A 16,514-nucleotide genomic window follows, 5' to 3' on the forward strand; every position below is an offset into this window, starting at 1 on the left:
CTGCCCTTACTGGGCCCAGGAGCTAATATCCAGATTACCCCCCATTTTCCTGAGGGTCTGCTGCCAGCAACTACTTGCAGTACAGATTTATTAGTAAGAAATCAACTCTAGCTTAATCAAGAAGAAAAGAAATTTGTTAGTGAGGACTCTGGGAGGACCAGAAAATTCAACTCAGAGGCTCTAGAGCCAGAAGCAATGCCCAAAATATTACAGAACTGGTCCTGTGAAGGTCCAACCTCCGCTGCCAATGCCTGGGCACCCAGCCTGCCCACGGCATTGATACCACTAGGTGTGAATGCTGGACACTGCTGCCCCCACTTCCAGGGTGGAGTGGCCCCTGTTCTGTGGGGTCACAGTCCACATCTCAAAGTAGGTGTAGGTGTTTGGTTGACAGCATCCAGGACTTAGGAAGACTGGGAAAGTCGTGTTGGTGTTCTCAGCATCTATAGAGGGAAATGGCTTTGTCTCACAGAGTGTCAGCTGGGGGGGTGTTCCCCAAACCCCAAAAGGGCATTCAGAATACTGACTGTCCAAAAACTGATGATAAAGTTTTACTTACAGATATGGCCTCTTTGGAGTTGAACTATATGGGAATGTGAGGAAACTTTCTACCTGGCTCAAAAACGACTAATTAGCAGAAGTGGGGTAGTCGGCTCAGAGCCTGGAAAACAGATTCAGCAAGCAAGAGCAGAAGTACCCGAGTGTCTTTGATCACTGCCTGAGGATGTTCTGGTGGGCTGCCAGTCTGTTGAACGGTAGCAAAGCTGTGAGCAGGTGAGCACTCACTATGGCCAGGCATTCTGTGAGGTGTTTCCCATATTTTACCCTCATGACTCTGAAGTACTTATTATTTTACAGGTGAGAAACTTGAGTTGTGAAAGGTCGTATAAGATTTCCAAAATCTCACAGTGCCAGGTGTAATCAGGATTCTGCAGGCAACTGCAGCTTTTGGAAGGTGATGTGGAGATGACCCAGTGGACTCTTCCTGTAGAGTCTACACTTCCCAGACCTCATTCAGCTCAGCTTCCCACAGACTTCCCAAGCAGAGAGGAGGAACTGATGGGTCACTGTGAACATGCTGGTCTTTGGTTTACACATGGTCCTTTGTGTCTGGTTAATAAGGCCAGTCCCATGGGAAAACCTTTTCCTGACACCACTCCCTCCCCCCAGTGAAGGACAAGACTAACCCCAGCGAGTAACCGTCTGAAAAGTAGAGCTCACTGGTGGGAAGATGGTGTGCCTATATAATCAATTATTGTTAACAGTGGTGCTTTTGACATAATGTGGATTCAATAATTTGTTTCTTAAGTAGATGCAGTTTTGTATAGGTAGACTTACTTTTTTTGAGATGTCTCATTTATCTGAAACTTTAAGGTACAACTTACATAAAACACCCCTCCTTAAATGTTTAATTAATTCAGTGATTTTCAGTCAATTTACTGACCTGTGTTACTATCACTATGATCCAGTTCTGGAGCATTTCCATCACTTCAGTAAGATCCCTGAGCCAATTTACAGTTAATTGTTGCTCTCAGCCTTAGTCCCAGGCAATCACTAATCTGCTTTCCATCTCTGTTGATTTGCCTTCTCTGGATGGTTCATATAAATGGAAGCATACAATATGTACTTCTCTGCATATGGCCACTTCCACTTTGCAGAATGTTTCTGAGCTTCATCTATGTTGGAGCTTGATCAGTATTTCCTTCCTTTTTATTTCTTGAAGTGAAGTGAAAGTCGCTCAGTCGTGTCTCTTTGTGACCCTCTCTGGAATTCTCCAGGCCAGAATACTGGAGTGAGTAGCCTTTCCCTTCTCCAGGGGATCTTCCCAACCCAGGGATCGAACCCTGGTCTCCCGCATTGCAGGTAAATTCTTTACCAGCTGAGCCACAAGGGAAGCCCTTTTACTGCTTAGTAGTATCCTACTGTATATATGTATTTTGTTTATATATTTGTTATATATGGATAGGTCATATTTTGTTCATGCATTCACTAGTTGATGGATTCTTGTCTAATTTTACCTTGATTTCCTTAGATTATTGCTTGCATACACGGAGGCAGCGGAAAACAACAGGTGGTATCATCCCAACTTCTGCCTACCGTCTTGGGTTCCTTATCGTTTTTCCTGCTCTCATATCACACTCACCATCAAGTCCTAGGGAGGTTGTGGCCCTCTCAGAAAGCTGGTTGGAAAGGTTTAAACAGGAAGCACTGAGTTGTGCAGTCAGACTATGTGGATTTAAACTTCCTCCTTTTTACTGAGAGTTGGGCTTATGGTTTTAAACACATCTCTGATACCTCAGTTGGTAAGGAATCCGCCCGCAGTGCAGGAGATCCCGGTTCGATACCTGGGTCAGTAAGATCCGCTGGAGAAGGGATAATACCCACTCTAGTATTCTGGCCTGGAGAATTCCATGGATTGTATAGTCAATGGGGTCGCAAAGAGTCAGACATGACTGAGCGACTTTCGCTTTACTGAGCTTCAATGACATGTATAAATGGACATGAATGTAGTAGTTATGAGATTATTGTGATGATTAAATGTGCCAGTGTATGTAAAGTGCAAAACTTTTGACAAGTTAGTAGTTTTATTAGCTTTGGGTGTAGGACTAAAGGTTAGGCAGAACAAACAGCCTCTTTTCTGTTTCACTTTCGTTTAGTTAAAACAGAGCCAGGACAGACTAGGCAATCAAGGACCAGTACACTCTGATCTGATGGTCAGGGTGGGAAAGGTTCTAACTGGCCAATCTCCAAGGTAACTGACCGAATCTTGCCCCATGAAAGGAAGGGGCTCTGTGGAATAAGGAAAATGAAAAGCATCTCAGTGCTTTTGAGGCCCAAGGAAGCAACTCTTAATTTGAATTCCTAAGTAGGAAAATGTTCTGGCCTTCTTTACCTAATCATCCTGTTCCAGCGCAAATGAAGGCCTGTGTGTCAGACTCTAATCCTGCAGCATGGGACCCCTACACAGCCTTTAGAATTCCCCAACTGGGCTTCTCTTGAGGTACATGCCCTTCTGAGTATCCAGGAGAGATGGTAAGGCCTCAGAGGCCTGCTGGACTTTGTAGTTATTTTAAGACACATTATCATCCTCACCTGTTTCCTGCCACGTGATTGATACTGTGAGATCCTCAACCCAGGCCTTCAAGGGTTCCTGCCTGAATTCACAGAGCAAAAGTGTCTTTGTGTTTGATAAATGTGTGCCGTCATGATTCAGCTTTTCTAAGGGGATGAGAAGCTGGTTGCAATGCCAGCCCTTTCTGAGCTTCTCTGGTCAACTATTATTGTTAAAAAATATTCATTATAAAAACTATTCATTATAAGCAGGGATATTAAACTGAAAGGGAACACAGTGAGAAATGTGTCTAATCTGCTTATTCCTACTTTCACAACTCTGTTCTCCCCGAAGCCAAATGGTGGTGAAGGCCATGGGTTTGTACAGTGGCTTTCTTCTTTTTTAGAAATGCTATTGAAGTATAGTTGATTTACAATATTGTATTAATTTTTCTGTACAAAGAGTGATTCACACTTTTCCATTATGTTTTATCACAGGATGTTGAATGTATTTCCTGTTATACAGTAGGACCTTGTTGTTTATCTGTAATAATAATTTGCATCTGCTAATCCCAGACTCTTTATCCTTTCCCCCCCAACGCCCCCTTGGCAACCACAAGTTTCTTCTCTATATTTGTGGGTGGGTCTGTTTCACAGATATGTTCATTTGGGTCATATTTTAGATTCCACATATAGGTGATATCATGCGGTACTTCTCTTTCTCTTTATGACTTACTTTACATGGTATATAGTCTCTAGGTCCGTCCGTGTTGCTGCAGGTGGCACTGTTTTGTTCGTTACAGCCGAGTGATACTCCATCGTGTGTTTGCCGCGTCTTATCCTTCTGTCTGTTGACGCAGATTTAGGCTATCTCCATGTCCTGCTGCTGTAAAGAGTGTTGCTGTGAGCACAGGGGTGCATGTATCTTTTCAAATTATAGTTTTCTTCTGAAATATGCCCTGGAGTGGGATTGCTGGATCATATGGTAACTCCACTTTAAGTTTTTTTAGGAACAACCACACTGTTCTCTGTAGTGGCTGCACCAATTTACATTCCTACCTACAGTGTAGCAGAGTTCCCTTTTCTTCACACCTTCTTCAGCATTAATAAATTCATAGACTTTGTAATGATGGCCATTCTGCCTGATGTGAAGTAATATCTCATTGTAGTTTTGATTTGCATTTCTCTAATAATTTGCTATGTTGGGCATATTTTCATGTGCCCATTAGTATCTTTGGATATGTACGTCTCCTTTAGATAAACATCTATTTAGGTCTTCAGCCCATTTTTTGGTTGGGTTGTTTCTTTTGTGTTAATGAGTTGTGTGAGCAGTTTGTATATTTTGGAAATTAATCCCTTGTCAGTTGCATCATTTGCAAAAGTTTTCTCCCAGCCCATAGGTTGTCTTTTCATTTTGTTCATGGTCTCCATTGCTGTGCAAAAGCTTGTAAGTTTGATTCGATCCCATTCATTTATTTTTGCTTTTATTTCTCTTGCTTTGGCTAGGCTAAGAAAATGCTGGTATGATTTATGTCAGAGAAATTTTTTTCATTAGTTTTTTGCTGTGCTAGGCCTCTATTGCTGCATGCAGGCCTTCTCTAGTTGCAGCAAGTAGAAACTAGTTTGGGTGTGTGGGCCTCTTGTTGCAGAGCATGAGCTCTAGGGCGGGTGGTCTTCAGTAGTTGCAGCCTGTGGGCTCAGTAGTTGTGGCACAGGGGCTTAGTTGACCCATGGCATGTGGGATCTTCGTTTCTGGACCAAGAATCAAATCTGTGTTCCCTGCATTGGCAGGTACATTCTTAACCACTGGACCACCAAGCAAGAACCATAGAATGTTTTGCCTGTGCTTTATGGTATCATATCTTATATTTAAGTCTCTAAGCCATTTTGAACTTATTTTTGTGTATAATGTGAGGGGTGTATTCTAACTTCATTGATTTGCATGCAAGTGTCCAACCTTCCCAACAACACTTGCTGAAGAGACTGTCTTTTCCCTGTTGTATATTCTTGCTTCCTTTGTGGAAGGTTAATTGGCCATAGTGTGTGGGTTTATTTCTGGGCTCTGTTCTGTTGTTCTATATGTCTGTTTTTGTAGAATACCATGTTGTTTTGAGTAATGTAGATTTGTAGTATTGTCTAAAGTCTAGGAAGTTTATGCCTCCTGCTTTGTTGTTTTTCTTCAGGATTGCTTTGGCAATCATGGGCTTTTATGGTTCCATATAAATTTTAGGATTAGTTTTTTCAGTCCTGTGAAAAATGTCATGGGTAATTTGATAGGAAACACATTAGATCTGTAGATTGCTTTCAGTGGGATGGCCATTTAAACAAGATTAATTCTTCCAGTCCAAGAGCATGGGATATCTTTCTGTATATTTGAATCATCTTCAGTTTCCCTTATTAATGTTTGTAGTTCTCAGCGTGGAAGTCTTTTAGCTACTTGGTGAGGTTTATTCCTTTTACTTTTTGTATGTGATTTTAAAAGGGATTATTTGTTCACATTCCCTTTCTGATATTTCATTGCTTGTGTAAAGAAATGTAACCAATTTTTGTATGTTAATTTTATATCCTATTACCTTGCTGAATTTGTTGATCAGTTCTAGGAGTTTTTATGTGGAGTCTTTGGAGTTTTCTATATATACTATGTCATCTGTATCAAATGACAATTTTACCTCTTCCCTACCAATCTGAATACCTTTTACTTCTTTTTCTTGCCTGATTGCTTTGTGGCTTTCTTTTTTTCCACTTAATTTTTATGGAATGCTTGTAATTTCCTTCATTCTTCCATAGGAAATGTAAAATTTAGGTGGTTCTGATCTTCAAAACACGATGCCAGAATTATCAGTAAGAGAGAAAATACACATTAGTGAAAATCAGGCCTTTGGACACACTTCATTGCCATTTGTTACCATTGTGATAAAAAGTGGAATTAGCAGGAGACTGGAATTGATGTAATAGACTTCTGGAAAGAGGCAGGCCAAGCTTCCAAATGGTCATTTGGAAGCTTAGGCCAATTCTATGTACAGCAATTAAAAGAACCTCCTTGTAAAATGTTCACAAGTAAGGTAGTTTTAAGGGTATCAGCCTTCTGCCTTTCAGCTCTTAACCTGAGGTGGGTGCAAAGGGGCAGGTTACTTTTGTCTCTGCAGCTGATCTTTCTCTTGGAACGTACACTCCACTGCAGGCAGGTAAAGCCAGATGGTGAAACTGCCAAGGCTTTTCTGGGAGGGAAAGGGTTTCAGGAGATTCCTGGGGTTTGGGATAGGTGGCATTGGGGTGACCTGTTCTGGAAAAGGTTCAGAATAAAACTGAGTCTTTGAAGGGCTGCTGCCTGGGTCCCCATCAAAATTTTTTTCTTGGAGCTAAATCCCTAGTTTGTCCAAAGAAGCCACAGTATTTGTGCTTTACATGGGGGTGCATTCAGGATGGCAGGCAACCACGGTTTGGGGGCTGGGATCAGGTGCTCCAGGCTTCCCAGGTGGCGCTAGTGGTGAAGAATCCGCCTGCCCATGCAGGAGATGCAAAAGGTGTGGATTTGATCCCAGGGTGGGAAGATGCCCTGGAGTCAGAAATGGCAGCCCACTCCAGTATTCTTGCCTGGAGAATCCCATGGACAGAGCATTCTGGTTGGTTATAGTCTGACATACAGTCAGATACAACTGAGTGACTTAACATGCACACCAGGAGCTCCAGAGTCTGAATAGAGCAGTGTTTTGCCCAAGGGAAGTGCTCAGGTGATGTTCATATTGTTGAAACAGCCATCTCATCTGCCCCTAGTCCTTTTATGCTTGCTTCCTCCCAGGCCACCCTGAATCTGGAGAGCCGACTCCTGCATCAGGTTCAGCTCAATCACTTTTAGGGACCTACATGCTCAAAATGGTTCTCCGAATAGCACTTCTCCAAAAAAGGTAAGGATTTTCTGCTTCTGCTGCCTCCATGAGGCCTCACATCCAAGCACGCGTCACCTGGACAGCCACCTATGCCGGTGTCGTGCTATTAGCTTTATATCGCTAGTCCTCCTAAGGCATCTTAGTGTTTTTAATGCCAACCCCCACCACTGAGCTGTCTGTACAGAATGATTATCTCCAACCCTTACTTTTATTTTTGTGTGTGTGTGGCTTCCACAGATCTGAACTTTGCACTAAGGTGCGCTTGTGTATAACTGACCTCCAGGTGATTGCTTTACAAGCTTCTGGAAGAATGGATACAGTGTTGTTTCTTAGAGGGATGCATGGTCTTTGCTAGAGAAAGGAGTAACTAAAGAATGAAGGGGAGGAAAGTGCCTTAAGTTGGAATCAGCATTGATTACAAAATGTTATTTGAGAAACACCCCCAAAATTCAAGTCCTGATCACCCGCTTGCCTGACCCATGTTCCTGTCAGATTAAATGGAAATGAAAGATCGGAGCTCTGGTTTACAGACTGAGTGTCTGATTATACTCATTTCCACTGTTGCTGGCTTGTAGCAAACTTTTAGCTTCTTGTCAGCAAAGCTATGATTATTTAGGCAGGTTGCAAAGATTCTTGCCAGACTGCTGGAGACTTGGTCACTAGTGGTTTCTACTGACCGTTATATGTGAATGAAAAGTATCCAAGTGTGGAATAACAACCCCATTGAGGGTCAAGTACAGAAACCAGTCATGATAGCTTCTCTTCTCATTCGGTTCACCTCTTATTCCAGATACATGTATGTAATCTGCTTGTTCTCTATGAGTTAGTTTTTGAGGTAAATGTGCATATTCAGAATTTGCAATAAAAAGGTATATCAACCGGTTAAATGGAAGGCCACTTTTAAGTTCTTAACAGACAATTTCTAAAGTTTCCTAGATGCCCATAAGAATTCATCCCGTTATTATATTCTCCGTCAGTCACTGTAAGCCATGTAGTCAGAAGTTTGAAGGTGGCCTTTGATTCCTTACAGGGATGTGCAAAGTCCAGAATCTAAACAGGAAATATGCAAAGACATTTTATCAGCTTGTGACATATCAAGAGGGTACATGAATATTCAGGGTTCCACACTACTATGTAATGCTGCATTTCTTGGTTTTATTTGAAACAATGCATATTTTTAGCATTTTATGGTAGGATTTTACACTTGTCATTTACACAAATTACAAGGTTCTCTTCAAGTCTTTAAAAAATTTTTTAAAAATTCAGCCCATGTGCAGCACAAGAATATGCAAAACTACTTTACATTATACACACTTTTTATCAAAGGAGATACAAAATTCTGGCTTGTAGTTTTAGACAAATACAAGAAGCTTCAAACTAGACACAAAGGGTTAACATTAATTCTCAAATATAAGTCTGCACTTTGTGTTGTATTTCTCTGAGATGTGAATACCAAATTCCTAAGAGATTTTACTTTTTCCTTTTTCAAAGGAAAATGACAAATTTCCCTTAAGTCCCTCCCCATCAGCTCAGTCCTACTCTCCCATCCCTTAGTGCCAGACACTTGCGTCATATTAAAAAAAAATCCAAGGTGGGCCATTTACATTTTGTATGTGGACCAGATCCTTTTAGCTAACTCCTCTCTTGCAAAAATCTAAGCAGCCATAACTGATGGGAATGGCTGCGACACTGTGTTAAATATGATTTCACGCTAGGTAATCTAGTCAGCTATGATGCTGAATGATTAGTTAAAAGGAGATGAGAGGTGGCCACTACCAGTGTGCTTTTTATTGGTGGCAAATTGGTGGCCTTAAGAATCAAGCTGTCTGATGCTAAGAGAACTTCAAAATCTAAACAGAACATGCCCACTGATGGCTTGAGGGACTTCTCTGATGCTTATGCATAGATATTCTTTTTCAGCATGTTGGAGGCAATATTTTATCATCTTTCTAAAGGATTATGAAGAGGCAATAAGGAAGAGTAGAACTTTTTCTGCCCTTTTAAAAGGTAATTATCTGGTATCCATTGTTCCCTAGCCATCATCCAATACCTAAATGAGTGTATATGCATATTTAACAGAATTATCCATCTTTCAGTCAGTCAGTATACAGCCAACTCTTGATTACCTATAAGAACATTAAGTGACATTTACTACCAACAAATTTTACATTGAACATTATCATCCTTTTTGGACACAGGTCATGTTCACTCTTTACATCTCATGTAGACTACAGCCTGTCAAGACCAAGTTATCACACAAACGTTTATGTCCTCAAACCCATGCTAGGTGTATGCAAGGACACTGAGCACATTCAGATAGGGCTTCGGGGAAAGGGCTTCAGTGGAGAGTGGGGGGCAGGTGAGAAAGGACCAATCTCTTTCCTCCTGAATTAGCTCTTATGGTATGCTTTGTTATTTTAATTTTATGATTAATTACATGATTTTATGCAAAATCTAAAACCTGAGGCATAGTCACTATTTTGTATAGATAATGGAGAGTTGACTGTAATCATGTTGTTTATAACTTTAGCCCTTTCACATAAAAACTGCACAGGAAAACACAATGTGATAAAAAGATTAAAAAAGACTACCATATGACATCTAGAAGCATTTATTTTATGCAAAAAACTTAAATATGAATATGTGTACACAAAAAGTGCACACATTACCTATGCTGAACAATGCCAAGAAACAATATATTGATGCAATAGTTGTCTTTAAAAATAAACATAAAAACGGAGCCCAGACTGGCAGACAAAGCAAAACACTTATTTCCCAACAGCACAATGCTGAAATTGATAGCAATCCTAAGCACCTCCCACTTTCCTTACAAAGCTGCCAAAGTCCAACTATTTAAAAAGAATTGACTTTTTTTTACATCAATAATAAAAATCTGGTGACAAACATTATAAAACCAAATGCTGGACAGTTTTTACTCCTTTAAAATTTCAAATATTCCAACATAATCACAGGAGTAAAAACCACTTTAAAGTGATATGCTTTATGAAACAGACAACAATATGTACATTTATTGAAAATTATATTAAACTAAAATGGAGGGGAAATCAAAATATGAAGTGATATGAAATCAATAATAATTTTAATTATTTTCTCACTCTGATAAAAATCAGAAAGCAACATTTATAAAATTGCCACCACATCACTTTTCATAGCAGGGAACTGAAATCTGTACATCTCATTTTGCAGAAAAGTAGGCAGGCAGAAAGAATTATACATAAAAGTTTCCAAAAGGAAAAAAAAGACATATTTAATCTGATTTCTCTTCTTCTAAAAAATTAATTCAGTAGACTTCTATTTTTTTTTTCTTGTGTAACACGGGAAATTCCTGGCTCTAAAATTGATGAATTTTCATTGTCAGTGTAAGGACATCCTGTTACTTTCTTTAAAATAAAGACTGCAGCATGGAAATTAATGGTGTATTATGCCGTTAAACTCCAGATATGCAGGAACTGGAACCAAGTGTTAAGCAATTTGCTTAATTATTGACTTTTCATAAGAAAAGTCTGGGGGGAGGGTGGAAAAGAGTTGCTTTTAGCCTCTCAAGAGTTTCTGCTGTACATTTCCATCAAAGGAGTTGTGGTCATGTGAAAAAAGGAAGTAATAACTTTTTTTCAGTTTTCAAGGCAGAAAGTGTGTTCTGAAGTTAGCTTCATTTTCTGTTCAAGGTCATTCTGAATCCAAGTTTTTGCAGAAGCTAGAGCCTGCTTCTGTTTGGCCTTCATTTTCTCCCTTTGCAAATAAATTTTCTTTTTACCTTGGGGATAGGAGAAAGCAATGTTAGTAAGATAAAAACAGGAAAACAAACCATACATAGATTTTTTCTATAGTTATTATCTAAAATCTGAAAAATTTTTTCATTTTTCACATGAGACTTCACTTGATTTAGGAATCTTTCCCTAAACTATATAAAAACAAAATACCAATTAAGAGGTTTTTATAAGCATTGCTACCCAATGCCCAATTTATTACTGCAATAAAACACTAAAAGCTATTTGAAATAATTTTTAATACTTCCAAAATTATATAGTAGAAAAATTATTAGATAACTATGGCAAAATGAATTTAAAAAGCAGCAAAAGTTCTGTTCTTTAGTTTACTAAAAAAGGAGGAAAATTTAGCTTAATTCCGCTATGATTAATCCCCCATTGATTCTATGTCCCGAAAAGGGAGGGAAAATTATGACCCCTGGAAGGATGAAGTAGTGGGATAGGGTCTCTTCTTCTCCCTTCATCTACTCCTCTCTGGGACAAGAAAGAAGCCGTCTAAGGGGTGAGGGAGTGGTAGGTGGGGAAAACTGAGCATGCTGGAGTTCTGTGTGAGGTTATTTGTTCAATTTAGGGGCAAACTAGTAGTTACCTAGCCTATGTCATTCCACATTTAGGGGTGGCAAGTCACGGCTTGCAGGATCTCAGTTCCTGAACCAGGGACTGAACCTGGGCCAGGGCAGTGAAAACCAGGAATCCTAATCACTAGGCCGCCAGGAAACTCCTTATCATTCCACATTTTTAATCAACCATTAAGACTGTGTCTCCCTGATGATTCCAAACTTGGGAAAGAAAGATAAGGGGGAGGTTTACTTATATTCCCAAATCCCAATGTTACATATACCTTTTATAAAGATAACAATGCTAACAAAAAAATTAAGATTCTTATAGAGTATTAATTTGTTATAATAGAATTTAATAATATGATATCAAAGAATCCTCTACAAGCTGCCTGCTGCACCTTCAGGAAGCTTCCCTTTACTAGCTCTGAGTCCTCAGTATGTTTCTGTCTGCTCTCACAGACTTTTAAACGATCCAGGTCACTGGAAGAATTTCCTGGACTTGATTCTATGTCCCAAAGTGAATTGCCATCACTTACGAGCACTTGGCTTCTGAAAAATTTCATATTATTTTGATAAAAATTCACTTGAATTTTATAATACTGAAGAATATTTATATTAAACTAATATATGGTTGTTTAATACATAAGGAAACATACTTAGGGGATACTTCTAAAATATAAATTTGTGATGTGAGGAAACCTTCTCAATATAGAAATGAGCACAGGAAATCAGTAAATTCTTTGCTTAATAAAATAAAAATTCCAAGATTCTTGGACACTCTAATACTAAGCATACTACACAAAACACATTAATCCAAAACTGCTGTTATCCTATTTGATAAGTTCCTTAAATTCAGTCTTCCCATATGTCCCAAGTTTAAGGATGATATCTCCATGGGTGTTTATTGATATTTTCTTTTTCAGGGAAGAATCTGGTCTTAAAGGTAAATAAAACATACCTAACAACCAGCACACCTATAAAAACACATTTTCAGTGCAGAACATTTCAGATTGTTTGCCATTTGGATAATAGTTTAAAAACAAAGGAAAAACAAGTGAACTAATAACTGAAAAGATGGTGAATCCTCCATTCTCAAACTCAGGATGCCAACATTAAGTGACCAGTTGTACAGATACTATTTCCCAACTACAGTATACAAATGGCTGAGTTTTATAAACCTACAGAGTAAATTCAAGGAATTTTCTCAGAAGAAGTAACAATTTCAAATGCAGCCCAAAATATAAACAGGAACATTTGTTGGAACACACACATAGAAGCTGATGGAATACATTTATCGCAAAAATCCAAAGGGATCTAAAAAATCCTACAGGTAAGTTTACAAGTCAAAATCCTGAATTAATAAATGAATTATATAAGTAGAAATCTTACTAAAAATTATTTACTCAATGTTGTCAATGAGAGGACCTAACAAGAGGAATTATAGAGGGGTGTGTACTTGCTGCACTGTGTAAGTGATGACCATGGTATGTAAATGGCTGCAGAGGCTACCACTTAAGGGTCCTGCATTATAGGGCTTGATTAATGGGTTATAAACAAAGCGTCTAGACTGTGGCTGAAATATACTTGGGCCTCAAACATGGTTTTCATTAATTAGTTAATAATAAAGTTTAAATAATCATAAAATATGGTAAGAGTATAAATACCAAGTAATAAAACTGGGCAAGTTTTCTGGAGGTGATGCTAGTAGTACCCAGTGTAGACAGCTTGCCTACCTTGAGATCATCTGACACTCAGATCTAAAAGGAGAGACGGCGTATAGGAGGCAGGGTAATGCCCGGAAAGGCTCTTTTCAGATGTTACTGTAAAGTTGTGACCAGAGCAGGAACGGACCATACCATCAGTGAAGTGAGAAATTACGTATGTAAAATGTGTGAAGAGTAATGCAAGGTAAATAAAAAGACTGACGAAGTAGCATCTGGAGTTAGACACTAGGGTCACAGAGAGGCACAAGTATGCCTGGCCTTGCTCTCAAAGGCTTACATTCAAGCTTAAAATCTGGGGGCAATTAAATTAGTTTTAGCGCAGTGATCCAGACCCAGATCTGGTTCCACAATGCAAGGACCCTAGGCTACACTTCAAGTTGCCAGGGCAGCAGTAAGTGACCTGATCCTACCACTCTGGGTTCATCCTAAGCTCAGAAATGCAGTGCTTGATGGCTGTCAGCATTGGCAACCCTGTCTCTTTATTAACTACATGGTCAAAAGTGTACTGATAATCTTAACAGGCTGATTCAAGGTGTTTGTATTAGCTCTGTATTCTGAATTGTTCAGTCATGTGGCTTTAACTTGTATCTGATTCTCACTGGGTCTCAGGAAAATACAGGTGAGATGTCAAATCAGAAAATACAGGTAAGATGTCAAATCAATTGCAGGTAATTTTTGCAGTTAATGAAAAGTATATTTAGAAACTTATAGGAAGGTGAAAGCTAGAGTTTCCCATGAAATAAAAAATAAAATCGGCACCTTCAGAATTTTGACCAGTGTTTTCTCCTCAAGCTAAAGGACAGAACAATAGCTGAGTCACAAGGAACTTTTGTTTTAGTGTGTCTATTCCTATTACTTGGTGGTGGTGGTGGTGATTTAGTTGCTAAAGTGACTCTTTGTGACTCCACAAACTGCAGTACATCAGGCTTCCCTGTACTTTACCATCTCCCGAAGCTTGCTCAAACTCATGTCCATCGAGTCGGTGATGTCATCTAACCATCTCATCCTCTGTCACCCCAATTTCCTTCCTACCCTCAATCTTTTCCAGCATCAGTCTTTCCAATGAGTTAGCTCTTCGTATCAGGTGGCCAAAGTATTGGAGCTCAGCTTCAGCATCAATCCTTCCAATGAATATTCAGGGTGGATTTCCTTTAGAATGGACTGGTTTGATCTCCTTGGTGTCCAAGGGACTCTCAAGCGTCTTCTCCAACACCACAGTTTGAAAGCATCAATTCTTCGATGCTGGCTCAGTGTTCTTTATGGACCAACTCTCACATCCACACATGACTACTGGAAAAGTCACAGCTTTGACTATACGGACCTTTGTTGGCATGGTGATGTCTGGTTTTTAATATAGTGTTTGTCATAGCATTTCTGCCAAGGAGAAAGTGTCTCTGAATTTTGTGGCTTCAGTCACTGTCTGCAGTGATTTTGAAGCCCAAGAAAATAAAGTCTGTCACTGTTTCCACTTTCCCTCCTCTATTTGCCATGAAGTGCTACACATGAAAACATCTCCTTTTTACATATTAAGAGGAGAAACAAGTAAGAGTGGTGAATGTTCATGGTTTAGAGGAGAAATATAACCAACTGCAGCTGTCACTATTAACACTATGCATTGTTAACACGGGACATGACCAGGATTCAAAACCCCTGCTCTGTGTAGCACCAGCCAGGTGGCCTGGGAAAGTGACTGTTGCAGGTCTAACCCCCTTATTTCTAACATACAGTTGGTGCTTGCTTTATAAAGATGGTTGCCTTAAATAGACATTTAACAACCTTTCCCTATTACCACTATTATTTCTACCAATATACCAAAACCCCCACACATTATTCCACCCACTATTCACTGCAGTCCTTCAATGCTCTCCTAGTGTTACGTGCTCCATTTAAGTTTGGCACTTTCAAGAACATCTGATTTCTTCCTTGGTTTTCTCCCTCTCTAAAGCTGAAATGCCAGGGCTTTTCTCTGCATGAATTCTGAAATAGGTTTAAAAAATGACTATAGTTTTTGTCTGATTTAAACTATGATTATTTTAATAAACCAGCTTCTTACATAATAATTTTAAAAATTAACTGTATGCAAACATTTTCCACTTTATGGAATAAAGTTTCACATATATAAACTACATTAGTTATAAAGTCTTTTCAAAGTATCCTCTATTAAACTAGTTTTGTACGCATGTACAGTACTCATAGAATTAAGACTAAATTTTACCTTTATAGGAGAATATAATATGAACTCCAGAGTGACAATGCCTGGTTTTAATGCTTCCTCTACTTTGCTTATTCATGTAAGCAAAGGGAACAAAAGCTGCACGGACTCTCTATTCTTGGATTTCTTCCTCTTTATAAACTAGGGATACTGACAGTACTTACCCATGTAGCGATGTTTTAAGCACTTAATAGGATAACAAAGAGTTTAGAATTGAGCCTGACTAATAATAAGCACTGTATTAGTGTTAACTATTATCAGTCTTATGTAACAATTTTTTAAGTGCAACAAAATATGTAACATAAAACTTACAATTGCAATCACTCTTACGTACACAGTTCAGTGTGCACTAAGTGCATTTACACTGTTGTACAATCACTGCCATTTATCTCTACTAGGCTGGTACAAAAGTAACTGTGGTTTCAGACTGTGAATTTTAAATCATTATAACTAGGTTCAAACACATCTTTATTAATCAAAATAAGAACCAACACATTTTTTCCCAACTAACACATTTTTGTCAACAAGAAGTAAGTTTGTTTATTCCTGTAACGTAAAAATTCGTGCTTCAGGATTCAACAGACTCTTGGAAAACATTTTCTGCCTCCTGTTGGCTGTGGTAGCATTTTCCATGCAGAAAATTGTTGAGATGCTTAAAGATGTGGTAGTCAACTAGTGAGAGGTCAGGTGAATATGGTCAATGAGGCAAAACTTCACAGCCCAATCTGTTCAACTTTTTAAGTGCTGGTTTTACGATGTGTGGTTGAGAACTGTCATGGAATAGAACTGGCCTACTAATACTGGCTGCAGGCGTTGCAGTTTTGTTGAGCACACTTCTCAGATGTAAGGGCTTTGCTAGTATTCAGAAAGCTGACCACCAGCAGCAGACCACCAGACAGTGACCATGACCTTGTTTTGTGCAAGTCTGGTTTGGGAAGTGCTTTTGGCGCTGCTTCTTGGTCCAACCATTGAGCTGGTTGTCACCAGTTGTCATAAAATCCGCTTTTTGTCGCCTGTCACAATAACCTGAGAAATGGTTCCTTGTTGTTGCACAGAATAAAAGCATATGACATTTCAAAATGACTGCTTTTGATCTGCGGTTAGCTCACGAGCCACCCACTTTTCAAGCCCTTTCACCTTTCCCGTTTGCTTCAAGTGCCAAATAACCGTAGAATGGCTGATGGCGAGTTCTTCTGCGACTTCCTGTGCAGCTGCAAGAGGACCCGCTGCGATGATTGCTTTCAATTAGTCACTGTCAACTTCTGATGCCCTGCCACCGTGCTCCTCATCTT

At 39.3% G+C, this 16,514-nt stretch overlaps 1 protein-coding gene across 2 annotated transcripts in view; it reads right to left on the reverse strand.

The window, feature by feature from the left end:
• Positions 1-8,073: 8,073 nt before the first annotated feature.
• PDS5A (PDS5 cohesin associated factor A) overlaps positions 8,074-16,514 on the reverse strand; it is a 123,068-nt gene continuing 114,627 nt past the window's right edge. For both annotated transcript variants that reach the window (XM_069593928.1, XM_069593929.1), the window contains exon 33: positions 8,074-10,713. In XM_069593928.1, the coding sequence (XP_069450029.1) occupies positions 10,710-10,713 (4 nt within the window). In that variant the 3' untranslated portion in view covers positions 8,074-10,709. The remainder of the gene's footprint in view (positions 10,714-16,514) is intronic.

The sequence above is a fragment of the Ovis canadensis genome, chromosome 6, assembly GCF_042477335.2.
Source record: "Ovis canadensis isolate MfBH-ARS-UI-01 breed Bighorn chromosome 6, ARS-UI_OviCan_v2, whole genome shotgun sequence".
NCBI lineage: Eukaryota > Metazoa > Chordata > Mammalia > Artiodactyla > Bovidae > Ovis > Ovis canadensis.